This window comes from Sinocyclocheilus grahami, unplaced genomic scaffold (assembly GCF_001515645.1).
Source record: "Sinocyclocheilus grahami isolate Dianchi unplaced genomic scaffold, SAMN03320097.WGS_v1.1 scaffold509.1, whole genome shotgun sequence".
In the NCBI taxonomy this organism is placed as follows: Eukaryota; Metazoa; Chordata; class Actinopteri; order Cypriniformes; family Cyprinidae; genus Sinocyclocheilus; species Sinocyclocheilus grahami.
The window spans coordinates 844194-862655 of record NW_015505688.1 but is presented as its reverse complement, the minus strand read 5'-3'; the positions used below and the strand labels follow the sequence as shown (position 1 = coordinate 862655).

The 18462-nt window shown below is 38.3% G+C and overlaps 2 protein-coding genes across 3 annotated transcripts in view; one reads left to right on the top strand and one right to left on the bottom strand.

Annotated features, from left to right (window-relative positions):
* prpf19 (pre-mRNA processing factor 19) overlaps nt 1–1482 on the top strand; it is an 18702-nt gene extending 17220 nt beyond the window's left edge. The window contains exons 14-16 of the mRNA XM_016237264.1: nt 527–609; nt 720–825; nt 1003–1482. Coding sequence (XP_016092750.1) covers nt 527–609; nt 720–825; nt 1003–1100 — 287 coding nt within the window. The 3' untranslated portion in view covers nt 1101–1482. The remainder of the gene's footprint in view (nt 1–526; nt 610–719; nt 826–1002) is intronic.
* A 1585-nt stretch (nt 1483–3067) lies between these two features.
* Nucleotides 3068–16501, bottom strand: LOC107554676 (protocadherin-12-like). Of its 2 annotated transcripts, none has more exons than XM_016237261.1 (4): nt 13444–16501; nt 11452–11543; nt 10264–10397; nt 3068–3769 (listed from the first exon to the last, which is right to left on the bottom strand). In XM_016237261.1, the coding sequence occupies exons 1-4, from the start codon at nt 16336–16338 to the stop codon at nt 3360–3362; spliced, it is 3531 nt and encodes a 1176-aa protein (XP_016092747.1). In that variant the 5' UTR covers nt 16339–16501; the 3' UTR covers nt 3068–3359. The 2 variants fall into 2 exon arrangements, with proteins under 2 accessions (XP_016092747.1, XP_016092748.1); XM_016237262.1 differs by having other exon boundaries at nt 13450–16501.
* Between the last annotated feature and the right edge of the window lie 1961 nt (nt 16502–18462).

The window sequence follows — 18462 nt, the reverse complement described above, 5'->3', positions numbered from 1 at the left end:
GTGAGAGTGAGAGAGTGTGTGTGTGTGAGAGTGAGAGAGTGTGTGAGAGTGAGAGAGAGTGTGTGTGTGTGAGAAGTATTATTAGAGCTTTCCGACTTGAGTTCACCTGCATTTTCTCAGTCGGGAAATTATTTTTCACGTGCGGTGCCGGTAATGATGCTTCTTACGTCCGTTTTGGAGAACCAGAGGACAAATATTTCAATCGATGGCTCAGGCATGGCACCGAAATCTGCGTTCTGATTTGGTTCTAGTACATACTGGTTGCATGGGTACCGGTGCCGTATTGGTACCGGGTTTCGGTACGCAACTCTAAAAATAACTGTTAATGTTGCAGAATTAATTATAAAACTACTCTAATGCCTTCTGTAGAGCTGCTTTAGAGCTGAAATTAGTGTCGTTATTCAGCTCAATTCAGTTCAAATTTCTTTCTCATCCAATAGTGTTAGTGCGGTTAAATCAACATTTCAACATACTGAATGTTAATTGTCTTTTTAAACTCTTTCTACCTTTTTTGTTTGACCTGTAGGTGCTCAGGACAGTTCACTCAAGCTGTGGGATTTGAGGAAGCTGAAGAACTTCAAGACAATCACTTTGGACAACAATTATGAGGTCTTCTTGCATAGGCCACTGATATGACTGCCATGTGTTCTTCATCCGTGTGACACTGTTTTACTGCTTTTACAGAAAGCATGGCTAATATTTCTGCCTTCCTCCTGTAGGTGAAGTCTTTGGTCTTCGACCAGAGTGGAACATATCTGGCTGTTGGTGGATCAGACATAAGAGTTTATATCTGCAAACAGTGGTCTGAGGTCCTCAACTTCTCTGGTGAGAATTTTGTGTTTTGATTAGTAATATTATACATGAAATGCCATTCTGAGTGTACTTTTATGCTGTGTGAGGTTTGCTATCTTATTTGTCTAGAATGTTTTGTTCTGAGCTATCAAACAGACTTTTCTTTGCTATGCATTCTTATGTTTTAATCTCTCTTCCTTTCTCTTGTAGATCACTCTGGTCTGGTTACCGGTGTGGCTTTTGGCGAACATGCTCAGTTCCTGGCGTCCACTGGCATGGACAGAAGTCTCAAATTCTACAGCCTGTAATAGAAATGGAGAACCTTCAGGAGAGATTTAAAACGGGATGCAATCATTTTTCCACAGCAAATATGTCAGTAATAAATTGTGCTTGTGTATACATAGATATTCATTCACTGTCTCCTACATCATTGTAGTGATGAATTCCTCCGATACATACAGTATACCAGACTTTGAAATCGGTCACTTCTCTTTTGTTAAAGTTATTGCTTTAAGACAGATTTTGGCAGATTCGGGTTGATTTGAGCTCTTCTACTTTTTAAGCTTTGATTGTAGGCTGGTGAGCTTTGTTAGTGTCCCATGACGTCTTTTTAAAAAATTTTTTTTTATCCTTTTGTGGACCATAACAACAAATGTGAAATAGATTCCAATAAAGTTTAAATGATTTTTAGTTATTGTTTTATGTATTCACTGAATGTGCGCTTGCAAGAAGTGATCAGGAGTTTGTGTTCTATTCAGGATGTCTGTTTTTACAATGCAGTGTTTGACAGAGCATTACTGAGAACAGTGCTTTAATACCTCCTGTGAGCTGGACAGTAATAGCCATTGCCAGGAAGAGTTTCATGAGGTGTTAGGGTGATGACATTTTGGAAGAAGCTAAGACTGTGCAGGGGAGTCCATCATCGTCTGTCTGCTTACTTGGAACCTCTTATCAAACACTACTGGCATTGAGTACTACCAGCCTAAAGCCTGTTCAAACATGATCCCTCAGATTTTTGAATCCAGCTTCTGTGTATATGTATGTGTATATGTGTGTGTGTGTGTGTGTGTGTGTGTGTATGTATATATATATATATATATATATACTTATTGCACACAATCTACTACATGCCTTCAGTTGTCTGATTGATAGACTTTTACTTGCTACAAAAGTATACACTTTAGTAAATTTAAAAAAAAAAAAAAGTAAAAAAAGACATCAAGCTTAGAATGTTTGTTCATCTCTCAATCACTATTGCATTGTTTTGCTCCCATAAAAACTACAGAGCTGTGATCATAAATCTGAGCATTTAAATGTTTTATGACTTTACTATGATTATAATAGAAATATATATATATATATATAAAGATAGAAATTATTGGGAGATACAGAGTGACTGATATTTATATGCATTTTATGTAAGTAGCCTTTTTTTATACTTATAAAAAAAGTCAATGATTTGCATGTAAAGCTATCAAAATTTAATCTTTTATTTTTTGTCAGATAAATGTGCAACATCTGCACCGAACTGCATGTTTTCCCTCAGTTTGGCACTTGAGGTGTTTTTTCCTCGAGTGTGAGCTTTATATCATAGTATTCATACCCTTGTTCAATAAATTGTTCCAGTTCAACAAATTAGTTTATTCTGTCACACAATTATGCTGTAATATTCTCAGAGAATCATAACCGTGCTGATAATCAGACCAGCTGCATGACAGTGCCTTTCATGTATTCTTATGATTTATTTCCTTTTTCATTTTTTTGAATTCATGGGGTTTTTAGGGTTAAAATACGTTTTCATCGTAACCTTCTAAATAAATACAGTACAGTACGTTTTTTTGAATAGTTTATTTCACGTATATAGTTTACAAAAAGAAAACGTGATGTCAATTATGAATACAAAAACAGCACTACACATACCAAATGACATTGAAAAAATATATACATCTTTGCTTTGATATCAATAACTTATAACATTCAAAGAAAAAGAAGAACCGTTACATTCAGATCATAACTGAATTTTATCATCAGTGCTTTGCAGTTCTTACAAACAGTGTTAGGCTTACTTCTAAATGATCTGATTATTACATGCCCTGTAACTATACAAATTCATATTTACATTAGAGAACCGGCATAAAAAATAACCAAACTAGCCATCAGTGTGCGCTGTCAGACCTGCAGAGGAAATCCTGCAGCTTGAGGAAGACTAGCAGAAGATTTACTGGGTTTCTTCTGAGAGAAAAGACTTGTTTGGGCAGCTACTTCCTAAAGAGGAGACAGACTCATTTCTGCTATGCACTGCATGAACCGCACCAGTTCACAGAGCTCAATTAGTTCTCGCAAAAGGATATATCAAAACAAATAATATTTTTTCAGTCATAATGCACTACCAATATGAAGTTTTGTCTTCTAAAAAAATATAAAAGTTTGTGTTTTTATGGGCATAGCCTGTTCCAGCCAGACCAAAAAAAAAACGATGCTATAAGATGTTTTGTCATTCTAAGTGTTCCTGAGGCTCGTTTGGAACCTGAAATGATTTGGCACCAGAAATGAAACATTATTTGCTGTTATGGCATAGGGTTGGCATATTGCATTATAGGGGTTTGCCCTTGTTGGCGTGTGTGAGCAGCACCTCCGTTTGCAGGTGTGTCTAAGCCGAGTGAACGTCTATAAGCTGCTGATAGTCTGTAGAGCATGTCAGCAGGTGGACACGACTGGGCATCGGCTTTCTGTGTCAACAGCATCTCAAACAGGGAGCTCACTTCTGAAATCAGAGCTCTGCCACCCAGCGGGGCCTTCTCTGGGGTTTTACCAAAAGTAGAGAAGGAAGTGGAATCATCAAGATCAGCCGTGGGACAGTGGGCATCAGGGGATGGTGGCCCATCCGGGATAAACAGGTTTTCATGGTAGTCGGTTGTCAGAGGAAGAGAAAGACGAGCCATCCATGCCGGATCAGGAATGTCTGAGAACACATCATCTACACAAAAAGAGGAATAAAATATAAAATTTAATTTAAAAATATGAATGTAAAATATGTAAACAAGCATTTACAAAAGTAGTAATAATAAATTATACATACGTATATATTCTGGCCATAAATATAATAAAATATTTACAAACATCTGAAAAAAAGGCTACAAAACCTGTCTGAATCTTGTTTACTTGTTTGAGTTTGTGTAGATGAAAAACAGGATGACAGGAAATACCGAGAGGAGGTGTGCATTCATCTTTAATTCAGTAAAAACGCATTTCCTTCGCCTGTCATTTCATGCACATCTGCTGAGTTTGAACACAGATGAGTATTGCCAGTAACACAGCATGTCTTAAAATCACACAGTTTGCCATGTTTTTTTTTAGGGCAAAGGAAGTGATACGGTGCAACAACAATCAAGGAAATTACCTTCATCAAGCCAGAAAAATTCCAGAAATACTTGGTTAAGTGAATATGCTTAAATTCTGTTATAACTTGACTCTTTTTCACATATTATCTAAGTTTGTGTGTGAAGCAGCCTCTTTGTAAAGACATCTATGTTTCCATGAAGAACCTTTTCATTGAACAAACAGTTCTTTATAGTAGAAAACGGTAAATATGATAAATAATAAAAATTAATATAGCTCCAAATTGCACATCTTTAAATGATTGGTTGCATTTTATTATTTGTATTTAGCATTGGTTTTTACTCTGCCATGCATTTTTGGTCATCTAGTGTATCATTGCAGGCTACTTCACTGACCAGCTTCACATGACACAAGCTCAGTCTTAGCTGGTTAGCTAGAGTGGCTATAGCAGAAATATTTGTTTTTGAACGAGCGAGGAGAAGCCAGAAGATGATGGACCCTGGAGCTCTGAAACAGACACACGAACATAGCGAGGCATGCAGACAACCACAAATCTGACAGCTTTATAACCTTTCTTGAGTGTTTTTTCTTGGATCAGAGATTCCAGGGCCTTAGTTAAAGATGGAGGAGAAACAAAAGGGCTCAGCATATACAGGAGCTTTTGGAGAGAGTGTGTGAGTAAAGATCTGGAATCCAGCGAGCGCTGATCAAACGAACCCACACTGGCCAACATCAGAGAGCTCAGTCAGAACCTCCAAACCTCGTTTTCATGACTTCCTCTCTCCACAGCTCTTTCAAATCCGGCCTATCTCTGAATTCACCCCTTTGCATTATTATGCGTTAATAATTATATGGCCCATACTTCTCACTATATCTATCTTACTTTTATTCCACAAATCTCCTTCTTACAGCATCTCATAATTAATGATGGAGGTAATGGTGGCATCTGTAATTCCTCTAAAGCAGTTAAACCCATTAACCCACAGACATTTTATGGTAAAAATGCCATAAAGAATCCAGCCACATCCAAACAACCACCGGCAGACTTACACACACTACAGTGACATGTGTGTAACATTCATCCAGTGTTACTGCTGGTGTGTATGCCACACTTTCTCAAACAAGCCAACAGTCAGTCAGATGAGTTCAAACTCAGAAAACTACACTGTCTATAATAGTTGATAGGGCATTCATATGCATTTGCTTAGATGCTTAGAGAGATTTTCAGGAATATTGCATGAGGGTGAAAGATTTCCCCTTCACGTTTTCACAATTTAGGTTTGAAAGTGACTTCTGTTTGAGCAGCACTGCTTCATTCATCCCTACACTATTGACAATAGCTGAATCTCATTTGTCTGTATAATTTTGCTAATGTGACCACACCTTAAAAGCCTGTTCACACCAAGAACGATAACTAAAACGATGACTATATTAGCATTCACACCAACGCACGATAGCGTTCTGTTTATTACAAGCATGTTCTGCAGTTTTGTCATCTGCTGCATTAAATGCTAAAGTCATGTGGATTCTGATTGGCTCTCCAAGTTTTTATAGTTCGTCAGCCGGAAAAAAATGTTCAGAAAGTGATTCCAACAATGTTGTTTCTGTGTGCCTTTATTGTTAAAGCTGTGGTGTGGACTTAGAATTAGAAAGTTATCGCTCTCATTATAGTTTCGTCTTTGGTGTGAATGGGCCGTAACTCTAAGAGAGTTTATTGCTTGACAAAGTATCACCTTCTTCTAGTAAGCCTGACTGCTTAGAAGAGTGATAGTGCACCTTTAATGTATCATTCATGTCAGCAACACAGATGGTGCAAGATGATTTACACACCCCTAACCATAAACACAAGCAATAGTAATAGTGATGCTTGGCTTAACAAGCGCCATTAGTAATCAAGCACCTAACTAATGTAAAGAATGTAAACTATTGTTATTCATTTAAATCACACATAATACAACAAAGTGCACATGTGTCACCTACGGCCCTTGAAAAACAGTGTGAGAAGAATGCGGTTGAGAAACAGCAGCTTGAGGGCAGTGTGGCCTTCAAAGGAAGAGTGTAGAGACAGAACAATATCTTATACTTGCACACACACACATTTCACACACTCTCATCTTCTCTGTCCTTAGGGTATGCATAACACATACACATCGCCTGCATTGTGTTGAAGTGTTAACAATAAGAGTTACGGCATGACGTGAGGAGCCCAAGGACATGTGAGCATATTCGTGTGAGCAGGTGTGACTCACTTAAGGATCACCCTTGAATCTGCTAAAAGGGTTACCATCATTCAGAGGTGTAAGTAAGTGGTTAAAACTTAGATGACGCAGGAAGAAGAGAAGTAATATGTACTTGCATGTTTAAGAACATGCATGTTTTCTTCTTTAGCCTGAAAAACACCACAACCAGATGAATCTCTGGATTAATACTCTGTTCCAAGACCTGGTGAGATGCCTTATTGACTTCTAATGTTCCTAATAGGGCACATCTATACTGCAGTATTGATATAGCAGTATTCACAAGCTGCATATTTGGTATCAATTCCTTTAAAAATACTGATATTAAAATTATATTAATACAAAACACGTTTTTGCATCACTTTGTGTTGCAAAATGTTTTCAGTACTTTTGTTGATGCTTATGCTAAAACACCCCTGACATATTTAGCTGGACTGTGCCACATGACTGTGAGAAGCAAGTGTGCAGCCAAGCAAAGTCGAATATGCACAGAGACACTTCCACATTTAAACAGAGAGTGGCAAAAAAGAAACATACCATTTAAGAAATAATCAGTATCCAGTGCTGGGTAGATTACTTACAAATTGTAGTCTGTTACTGATTACAAATTACATGATGAAAACTGTAGTCAGTATTTAGATTACTAATATCAGATAATTTATTCTGACTATTTTTCGATTACTTTTAGATTAATTATGACCTAAATCTTTACATTTGAAATAGTTTAATTGTTTACCTTAACCAACATCAGAGAACTGTGAACAAGCAAACGTGTCATTAAATGATTGAAATATTAACTTTAAATCTCAGGGGGACTTCAAGTATACATTTTAGGTCAAAAACGTTTGACTGACAAAAAAAAGTTTGGGAATCCCTGCATCACATAAAGAAAGCAAAAAAAGCTTCCAGGTTTTAAATAATTTTCGTCAGTTACACAGCGGCAGTGTTTAGTAACTTGTGTAATTATTTGTTTCATACATGATATAACTGTTTGAGAGGTGCTTTTGTCCGCAAATTCAGAAGCATGGATCACAAATTAATTCACATGACATTTACATTCTACATATTGTGAATATTCAAAGCTAAACATTATGACACACAGTAGAATTTCAAAAGTTCAAAGAGAAAAAAGAAAAATTAGGGAGAATTAAGAAATTATGAATAATTTACTGCCTTTATGTGAATAATCTGTAATCATGTAATCCATAAAAGAGTAACTGTAATCTGATTATGAGCATAATACAATCTAATGATTATCGTCCAGTGGCACTTACTTCAGTAGTAATGGATTGTTTTGAAATTATGATTAACTTTGTAAAAACAGAGGTTAGCTGTCTTTCAGACCCATTTCAGTCAATAGCAACAGAAGTACAGATGATGCTGTTATAGCCATGACACATTTTATAAATAGGCATCTAGAGGATCCTAGCTCGTATGCATGTCTTTTATTTGTAGATTTTAGTTCAGCTTTTAATATGCTGCAGCCACATCTTTTAATTGCGAGGTTGAATGATTTTAAAATTCACCCTTTTATTACAAAATGGTACTATTCTTTTTTAACCAATCGCAGGCAGCAGGTTAGTGTTAATGGAACACTATCTGAATCTACAATTTTGAGCACAGGTGCCCCTCAGGGCTGTGTCAGTTCACCGGTTTTGTTGTTGTTTTTTGAGTGTAGAATGTGTTACTCTAATAATTACATCAGTACATTCTCAGATGATACGGTAATCTTAGGTTTATTGAAAAAGAACAGGGACTTGTCTGAATATTTTTCAGAGATGGGAAGGTTTGTGAATTGGCGTGAGGACAACCACCTAGCTCTGAATGTCAATAAGATAAAGGAGATGGAGTTTGACCCTAGAGGAGTTGGTGATCACAGGCCATAATCAAACCATCATACAGGTCCCATCATGTAAATATCTTGGTGTCTTCTTTGATAATTCACTGACATGGAACATCCATGTGGATAATCTTTGTAGTAGGTTACAACAACGGTTGCATTTCTGACGTCATCTGAGAATTCGTGGTGTTGATCAAAAGTTCATGATAATTTTCTATCAGGCAGTCCTTGAGAGTTTAATCAGGTACAGCATCACAGTCTGGTTTGGCTGGCTAATCTGTCTGTGCAGCTGGGAACTTAACTGTATCGGATGATTCACACTGCCTGGGAAATTATTGGTGTTAAAGAACAGACATCATTGTAGATTATTAATACAGAGAGTTGTTGCCCTCTGGGAGGAGGTTTAGAGTTACTCATTGTAGATTGAATAGATTTAAAAACTCATTCATTCCTGTGTCTATAAAGTTGTTAAACAGTGGCAGTATGGAGCTGTAATTTGCTGTAATTTAAAAAAATATATATTGTCTGTATTTGTTGATAATTGTGTGTTAATTGTGAGCTGACTGCAGCATGGGTGATGGGCCCAAGATAAATTTCCCCACATGTGGGACAATAAAGCTTACCTTACCTTACAAGTACCACATTTTTGGAATCTGATTACATAATCCAGATTACATGAAATCAGTTACTACCCAGCACTGTGAGTATCAGTCTCGAAACTAATAAAAATAAGGTTGGTATCCCTGTAGTTCCTAACTGTAATGCAACCTTTTAAGTGGAACACTGAACATAGGCAGTAGATCCACACACTGAGCTTTAACTTAAAATTGATTCTTTCTTTTGGAACTAGAGTGGAATATCTCAGTAAGATGATTCACTGTGTAACCGTGATTGGGTGGAAATCAACACTGACATAAAGATTGAGTTAAAACTGCTCAGACATCAGAGAGATAAAACAAAACAAACTAGACCTTTGATTCAAGAGAACAAAAAAGGTCCCTGTTAATTTAGAGCGTGCTAAATCTCAAAACAATAGATGGAAGGAACTGCACACAAACATTTACTCTATACATAGACAAAGGAAACACAGCAGCAAAAATCTGAATGCATATTAGTATGTCCAGATCAACAGACTTTAAACATAAATGTTTCCAGAGTATGATTGCAGTGTTCAGAAAATTAATTACAATGTCAATTTAAAAATTAAAACTAAATATAAATAATTATGTTTTTTTCTGCCTTATTTGTTGACTTGCCAGGCTGTATATGGAAAAAAGTGGTCAACAGGATAAATGTGAGATATCTGGAAATCACCTACAAAAATAGTAAATCCTGTACTGTACTCAGAATCAGGAAACCTTTTCACATCACCTTACTTCACTTAGATTATTAGTTCAGGTCCTCTAATTTCATTCAAAGTCCTCCACTTATTGATATTTAGTTCAACTGCTGTGAGACATTTCACTGTTTGTGTCATTTGTTGCATACTTGATATTCAGAACAACAGCACATTTGCTTATGTGGCATGACGTAAATTAGTTCACCCCAAAAAATAAAAGTCAGTCATCATTTCCACACCCTTATTTCATTTAATTTAGACTTTTACTCATATATAATCATTGATCAATGCACAAACGTAGAGGTCATCAAATATAGTAATCAGAAGCTCAGACTAACTTGTTTGAGATGCCATATTAATATATCAGTATTGCATATGAATAAAAGCCTACATTGAATCTGTTTGTCATATAAAGTGATTGTGTCTCTTCGGAACAGCTGGATTCACTCAAATGACTTTTGCAATATCTTAAGGACGTTTTTGATGTATGAAAGTTTTGCTTGCATGGACTTTCAAAGGATGGACAAAAAATATGAGAAAATATTAAAAATATCTTCCCTTGTTTGTCAAAAAGGAACAAATGTCTTTTGGGTTTGTAATGACAAGAGGGTAATGATGGCAGAATTTAAATTTTTTTCGGTGAACTATCCAGCAGTGAAACATAACAGTGGACTCAAATCAAAATAATAGTTGCTTTTAAAAGTATGGATTTTTACCAGAAGTAAGCAGATTGTTGAGGCCTTCTTCATATAAGGGGTCCACAGGTGAGTCCCAGTCCATGTCACCCATTTCACTCTCACCATGACCACTGTCTTTAGTGCTCAGCCAATCAGCATCCTGAGCCCCTGACCTACAGTGCACAATGAAAATAGTAAAGCAGTGAGAACATTTTAGAACATGTACCAACATCACAGAGCTCTGAATGATAAAATAAGTTATAAGTAAAATGTAATTAAATAAGTAAAATATAATGCAATTTAATGCAACTAAAATGAAGCATATTGACAAATGAATTGTACATAGGGCAAATGTTGTGGAGCATTTAAAAAAAATCAAACCGTGTTAAATAGAATTAATTCAATTAAAATTGTTCATTTTTAAACACTTTAACTACCATTGAAGAAAAGTACCATGCTGTTACCTTTTTTATGTTACAAGGATAATATGATTTAGACAAAACCATAACAGAATACTGTGGTATTCAAAGTGTAGTAGCATGTAAATACCATGAATATTATATTCAATACCATGCTATAATGAAGTACCAAGGCACTAGCACCATCACTGTACCATAGTGCTGGCACAATACCTTTTTGTAAGGCAATATCAGGGGAAATACATTTGTGATTATCTTTAATATCAGTTTAACAACGTTCTCAAAACTGGGATTTTACACTGAGCTAAAATGATCTCAACACTAAATCTGAACACACAACTGAAGGAAGTGTGACTGCACTTTTGACTACGCTGTGTCTTTATTTGAAACAAGCCCTGTCTTGCACAGATGAGTCACAGTCTATGCTTTCTCATTTTGATTCTAAATGAACCTAAGTTACATTTATAGAAACAGTGCTGCATTCTGCCTGATACCAATCTGTCTTGAGTAAGACAGGGAGGGCTGATCACAGCTATGATACGCCTCATCCTGTACTCACTGACTGACGGATACTTCCGTTTTTTACTTTAGTACTACCTGATAAAATCAGAATAATGATGATACCAACTTCTAAAGTGAGACAAACTTCTAAAGTGAGTGAAGTGACATGTGGCCATGTTCTAAGATTGTTATTGTGGTATTGATTTGAGTTCTGTGTATTTGTATTATTATGAATATACACAACTACAGTTTTTGTCTTTTTGATCAAGAGCTTGAATAAAGTCAAAAGGAGGACAAAAAGGCTTACCGGCCAGTTCTGAGGGAATACTTGTTGCCACGAAAATTTGGTCGAGGCTGAAGTTGCCCCTGATGCAACAGAGACAGGAGCTGAGACACCTGCTGTAGAATTAAAATGACACAAAATTAATATTTTTACGTAGGGGAACTTATCACATAACTCACTTTAATCTATTGAATGCACAATAATTCACAATAAAAATCTGATTATGAATTCACAATTAATCATGTTGAAAAACAATAGAAATCGTACACAATGCCTGAACCACCACATACAATTTGCAGGCCATTTGGTCTTCTGGAATGCCGTAATTTCATAATTCATGATATACTTTTGACCCGGGTTTCACAGACAAGGCTTAAGCCTAGTCCCAGACTAAAACTTAATTCTGAGCTGTTTCAGCTGAAAGAAACTTGCACTGATTGATCATAAAATATATCAATGCCTTTATTTTGTCTCAAGATAGACACCAGTAATGTTTTTTTTCTAAGGCATGTTTATAAAAACAGTTTACCGGAGACCTACTTTAATGTGTTTCGGGAGGAGAGGATGAATTTGCGTGTTGTAAATCCCACAGCGTGGATTCAGCGCGAACTAACATGGCGGCGCCCATCACCCGCTATAGATCAACTAACACGGTCAATATAAAAGTGTTTAAACTACCAAACAGATTTAATTGCACATATTTCAGAATCGGAATATCAGATATTTCATAATATAGTGAGCATGTTTGTGAATATTTTGAATAAAACAGGAAAAACTAAATAAAAGCGATCCATGTGTCACACAGATCTATTGTGGCTGCGTTGTGTCACATGACAAGCATGACGCGTCGCCATGGAAACAATAAGGCGATACATTTTAAAATAACGGTCGCCTAAAAAAACTCACGCTGGGGGCTCAGCTAGAATATTTTAAACTCAGGTGCGAAAGGGTTAAATGACCTAATTGAACTATGACATAATCCTGGCTTAGTCTAAGCCTTGTCTGTGAAACCGGGCCTTGGTCTGTTACAGAATAAGCTGCAACATAGTAGATGGACAGCCACACAGAGCATTCTGGGACGGGAAAATGGGTTGTGGAGTTGTAGAAGGGGTGAGGGGGCGACAGGAAGCTGTTTCTACACAGAGTCTATTCTTTTAGAGGCTATTTCCTTCCAGGATGCACTTAAGAAACCCAGCCTTGGCTGCGAGGACAGGCACCGGTGACATTTCGGCCCTTTTTCCCCTGCAGTCGCTACAGGTCTAATTTGCCAACTGGGCCATGTGAGTAAGGGAGGGTGGATTGGAGAAGAGGGTGGGGGTCAGGATCCATGCTCTTCCTGACTGGCCACAGTATTCACGTGAGGACTCAAACCCATGCCAGGACCTTTTGTTCTGCTAAAGGTTTCGGTAGAGGTAAGCATCTAGGTGGACCCAGATTCAGAGGATACACAGTTTGACTAGCGCAGCACTTTTGGTCTTTGCTGGTGAAAAGCTGTTATTCTCACTTTTCTTTTCTTTTTTTTATTTAATGAGAATCAGGACAGTACCAGCAATTTGTTGCTGACTACCACCAGCCCATACATGTCTGAGAAATGTAATCTTACTGTGCAGAAATATCTGTGTTTGGTTTAAGTACCTTCCCCCCTCATAGGACAACCATGGTTTGTTTCTGTTTTTCTGTTTTTCTTTCCACATTCAGTATGACTCTGTAATGGGATAACATTGAGGATTGGCAGCGTTTTCTCCTGAGGCATATTATAGGTTTAAGTTACTGTGTGACACTGATGTGTTTTTGAATACACTTCAGTGCCTTCATCATCTGTCAACTGTCCCCTTAGGCTACTATAGATATGGCCCAGTTCTGCAGTACTGCAGAATGGGAAAACTATCATGTACTTGAGCCTATATGAACTGGGATACCTTGAAATTTAAGCCAATAACTTTCAAAGTAGTTTGATCTAATGTATTTTCATATCTGAAATGTTAGTATTGTAAAAAAGAAAAAAAAATCTCTTACTTGCACCTCGGGTGAGGCAGAGGACAGTTCAATAGAACCGTTCTCTGCAAAGGCTGCCATAGAGAGTCGAACAAGGTTTCTCAGGATCTGCCTGTGGTCTGACTCTTCCATCTTTCCTCTTTTTTCTGTGGTCTTTGGTCTCCGTAATGTGGCCTGATTACTGGGAACTGAAGTTATGGTTTCTGAGGGGTCCGTGGTCGTTATCTTGACTTCTTCATTTTTGTTTCGTCTGAGTGTGCTGGTCTGTGAGTTTGCAAAAGATGAGGAGGAATAATTTCTGGTCTTTTGCAGGGTTCTATACGTTGTTCCTGGGTTATAAGGAAGTGTTCCATTCCACTCTATACTCCCAGGTTTTCTGAGTATCTTGCTTTGAGTGAGTGGTGGGTTCCCATCCATTTCCGTTTGGGCTTGATTTTGAGCCATGCGAGCAAGGGTTGGTGTAAGGGCAAACTGACCCTGTGGATGTGGTTTTTCAACTAAAGGTGATGCACAGGACAATGCCTCAGCTTGATCTTGTGGAGTTTCTTTACGACCCCGAAGCACTGGTACCAACTGGATGTCAGTCTTGTGAATGTGCTTCTGTGGCCGTCGTGGGTGACGGGTGTAGGTTGACTCAGCTTGTCTACAATTATAAGCACGGTTGTCCCGTTTGTCAGGACGACAGAATGTTTTGGCCAAAGCGATGGCTACAAATAATACCAGGCAGGTTGATCCAAGGCAGATGGCCAAGAGCATTGTAAAACTGTACTGGGCCTGGTTATCATGAGACAAGTTCTTTAGGTGGTCACGAAAGTTGATGAATGTCACTTCCAAATTGGTTCTTGTGGTTAGCATAGGTGTTCCCATATCAGATACGGCAATGCCCAGTTTAAAAGTTCTGCCAATCAATTCTGTTGCATTAGTTGTGTTCACACAGAGCTGCCCAGTAATTTCGTCCAGAAAGAATATGTTAGAAGGCTTGCCATCTGTTATTCTAAAACTGAGTCTTCCATTGAGACCAGAATCTGGATCACTGGCCCGAATGGTGGTGGCCAGAAACCCTTCACGTTTGTTAAGGGAAGAGTAATTTCCTGGATTGTAGAAGTTATCCTCCAGAGCTTTAACTCCAAGTTCAGTCACAATCTCTCCTTTGTCCACATTCACTGGGACACTTAGAAATGCAATTCCCTTCTTGGGTAGTGGCTCATGAATTATGGGATAATTGTCATTAACATCCTGTATTTCAACTAGCACTGTTGCACTACTGGTCATTGCTGGGTATCCTTGATCTACAGCCTCCACAATAAATGAGTAGGAGTGTGATTCTTCATAGTCTAATGATTGTTGGACAGTAACAGCCCCACTGCTGGGGTGGACTGAGAAAAATGCTGTTGGTGTCTCCAGTTCATTTGATTCTCTAATGGAAAATGATACCCTTCCACTGAGGTCCAAGTCGACATCATGTGCCTCCACAGTCAAGAAACTGAACCCAGGTGTGTTGTTCTCTTTGAGGACACTCTGGTAGAGACTTTTTGTAAACAGTGGTGCGTTATCATTTTCATCCAAAACATGGACAGTCAGGTGCTTAATACAGGATAGAGAAGGATCACCACGGTCCTGAGCTAGAAGAGTAAGGTTATATTCCATTTGTCTCTCACGATCCAGTGTATCATTGATTACAACCATGTAATTGTCTCCATGGATCTGTTTGAGTCTGAAGAGGCCAGATCCACTCAGAATGTGCACTTGTACCTGCCCATTTGCCCCAGAATCGGCATCAGATACCATCACAAGAGCAAGGAAAGTTTCATATGGTGCTCCTTCAGAGACTGTTGCAACAGGGGAATCTGGCGGAGCCCATGTTATATGTATCCGGGGAGCATTATCATTGACATCTCGCAATTTGACTTGCAGCTTGTGGTGAGACGGGATTGCATTGGGCCCAAGATCTCGAGCTTGGATGTCTATCTCATACACATTCTTTTTTTCAAAATCTAAAGGGCCTTGTAAAGTCAAAACACCTGTTTTGGGATGGATACTGAATAGTCTTTGCACTTCCAGTGGGACATGTTTGCTAAGAGAGTACTCAACTTCCCCATTAGCTCCTTGATCAGGGTCTGTAGCACGAAGATTAATGACAATCGTCCCATGGACAGTGTCCTCTGCTAGTTCGATAACTCCCGGGACCTCCTCAAATACAGGGCTATTGTCGTTGGAGTCGAGAATTGTGACTAAAACTTTTGTGCTGCCTGATTTTGGCGGGTCCCCTTTGTCCCAGGCTGTTAGAATCAGTTCTAAAGATGGCTGCAACTCCCTGTCCAGTTCTTTGATGACCACTAATTCAGCCTGCTTGGTCCCTCCAGAAGTACGGACATCCAAAGCAAAGTGCTGGTTGGAAGACAGGGAGTAGGTCTGCAGGCCATTCTGTCCCGCATCTGGATCTACAGCCCGTTCCAGAGGGATGCGCATTCTCAGTGAGGCTGTCTCAGAGATCTCCACCTCCTGCACAAGACTGGGAAAGACTGGGCTGTGGTCATTTTGGTCCATCACCTCCACAAGAACTGACAGGAAATGCATAGCACCACCCTTTCTGTAGAGAACACTGAAGGCTAGTTCACAAAATTCTGCTCCCCAGCATAACTCTTCTCGGTCCAGCCTGCCTAGTGTTGACACGGTACCATCCCTTGAGTCAACTGTGACTGGTAGAGCATGTCCATGCGGCACGACCCGGAAGTTTTCCAGTGATCCTGTTTCCCCACGTTCACGTAGGTCGTCCAGGAGGTGACCCACCCTTGTCCCTGAGGGCTGTTCTTCCCAGACATGATATTGGATAATGAGGGGAGCAGAGCCCATATTCTGGGCATGGCAGGGTGAACACTCAATAAGAACCGCCAGAAGGAGCCAAACCTGGAGCATGACTGTGTGTGAGGTTTCCTATTTCCTTTTACGTAGAGTCAGATGTGCTAAGCACCTAGATAGTCATTCTGATACATCAAAAGACATCTACAATTCACAAAAGATATTCAAAACCTATACACATTTGCCTACTCTATGTTAAAAAAAGAAAAACAAAAAAGTAGAAAACTGCTCTTTTAGAGTCAAAAATTTATGATAGTACCACCACAACCAGGTGCTCTGTAAATTACCATTTACAGTAAATATGTCACAAAAATGAGAAAATGATAATTGTCACAAAGCTTCACAGTTATAACTTTATAGTAGTGTTACCCTATATTAACACTGAGATTTACTGATATCAACAGACACATTATACCTCACCACAATAATTAAACAATAAACTACTATGGAAATTAATTGACCACTATTCAGACAAAATCACTTTTGTAAAATCACTTTTTCCAGACCCTTCTAATTTATAAATAAATTTAATCTCCCTTAGCCAAATCAATGTTATTCTACAGCTTTGATAGTACCACCACAACCAGGTGCTCTGTAAATTACCATTTACAGTAAATATGTCACAAAAATGAGAAAATGATAATTGTCACAAAGCTTCACAGTTATAACTTTATAGTAGTGTTACCCTATATTAACACTGAGATTTACTGATATCAACAGACACATTATACCTCACCACAATAATTAAACAATAAACTACTATGGAAATTAATTGACCACTATTCAGACAAAATCACTTTTGTAAAATGATATTTCCAGACCCTTCTAATTTATAAATAAATTTAATCTCCCTTAGCCAAATCAATGTTATTCTACAGCTCTACTCACTCACACACAGCTGCTGCTTCCCGGGACTCCAGTCAGCATGAAGTGAGGAACTGAGGAACTTAGGGGGCTGGGATGGCACATTCAAGGGGGAATGGCCTGTAAGCCAATAACAGATAGTGAGGGAGGAGAGTACAGTGCTGCTTAACTCCACCCATCTGTAGCAAGGAGTGGATTTTGAATAAATGAGGCTGGAATCAATGGTGTGCTTTTAACGAAACGTGATCCACTTCTTTCATTCACTGCCTCCAGCTATTCACACATCAGACTCCTTTTCCAAACCGTCTAAATAAACACAGTAAGAGTCGTGGTCTGTGGTATCTGTCATCAACGTAGAAGCAAACCTAAGTTGAGACCCTTAGGGGCCCAGAAAACAAAAAAACAGGGCCTGGAGCTGAGGCCTCTGAGAGTGCTGATGTGAAAATACTTCAATTTGAAGCATCTAATGTTTTTCTAAAATATGGTGGAGGGTAGTCAAAAAGCATTTATAACAAAACAAGGAAATTTTTTTTAGTACATCTTTTACTCAAATTGTTATGCTGCATATAATTTGTATTGAAAAGAAAAACGTTTTGATTAAAAAAATAGTCAATTAACGTTAATTGACTAAATTAATGTTAGTTCAAGTATTAAGAATGAACACAAATTAATAAATGAACATTTGTTGTTAGTAGAAACGTGTTAGCATTTACATAAATGCTTATATATAATTTCAAACTATTCCCAATGGTTTTGGTTGTAAAAGCAAGAGGATAATACAGTATATGTTATTGAAGGCTTGTGGCTAATGAAAAGCGGATGGTGAAAGAGGGAAAGTGCAGACCCCCACTTCCCCTCTACACGGGGGGGTCTCCTAACATAAACTATCCCATTACCTTCGAGCCAATAAAAGCTTTTCCCAGAGTGATAACACAGAGCTGCATGATAACAGAGAGAGGTGACGTGAGCTGGCCTTCCCCTGTTACTATTGCTGTTCAAAGACAGCAGGTGGGAGATCAGAAGCCTTAACTCTTTATTTCATATTTATGTGTGATCTGATGCTCATGAATTGGGCAGTAGGGAGTTGTGTGCATGTGTTTCTCAGGGGTCAGAGGTCACTTCATGTCATCCGTATCTATCTCTAAAAGAAACAGGCTTGGCTTTCACACATAATCCTCTCTCTATTTTCTAGTTAACTTCATCTGGACCAAACATTGACCAAGAGTTTGACTATTCATATTCTCTTATTCCTTTTCTTTCCATTTGCTTTCTTTAACTTTCTCCCCTTCACTCCCTGTCATTTTCTGCAGGTCACAA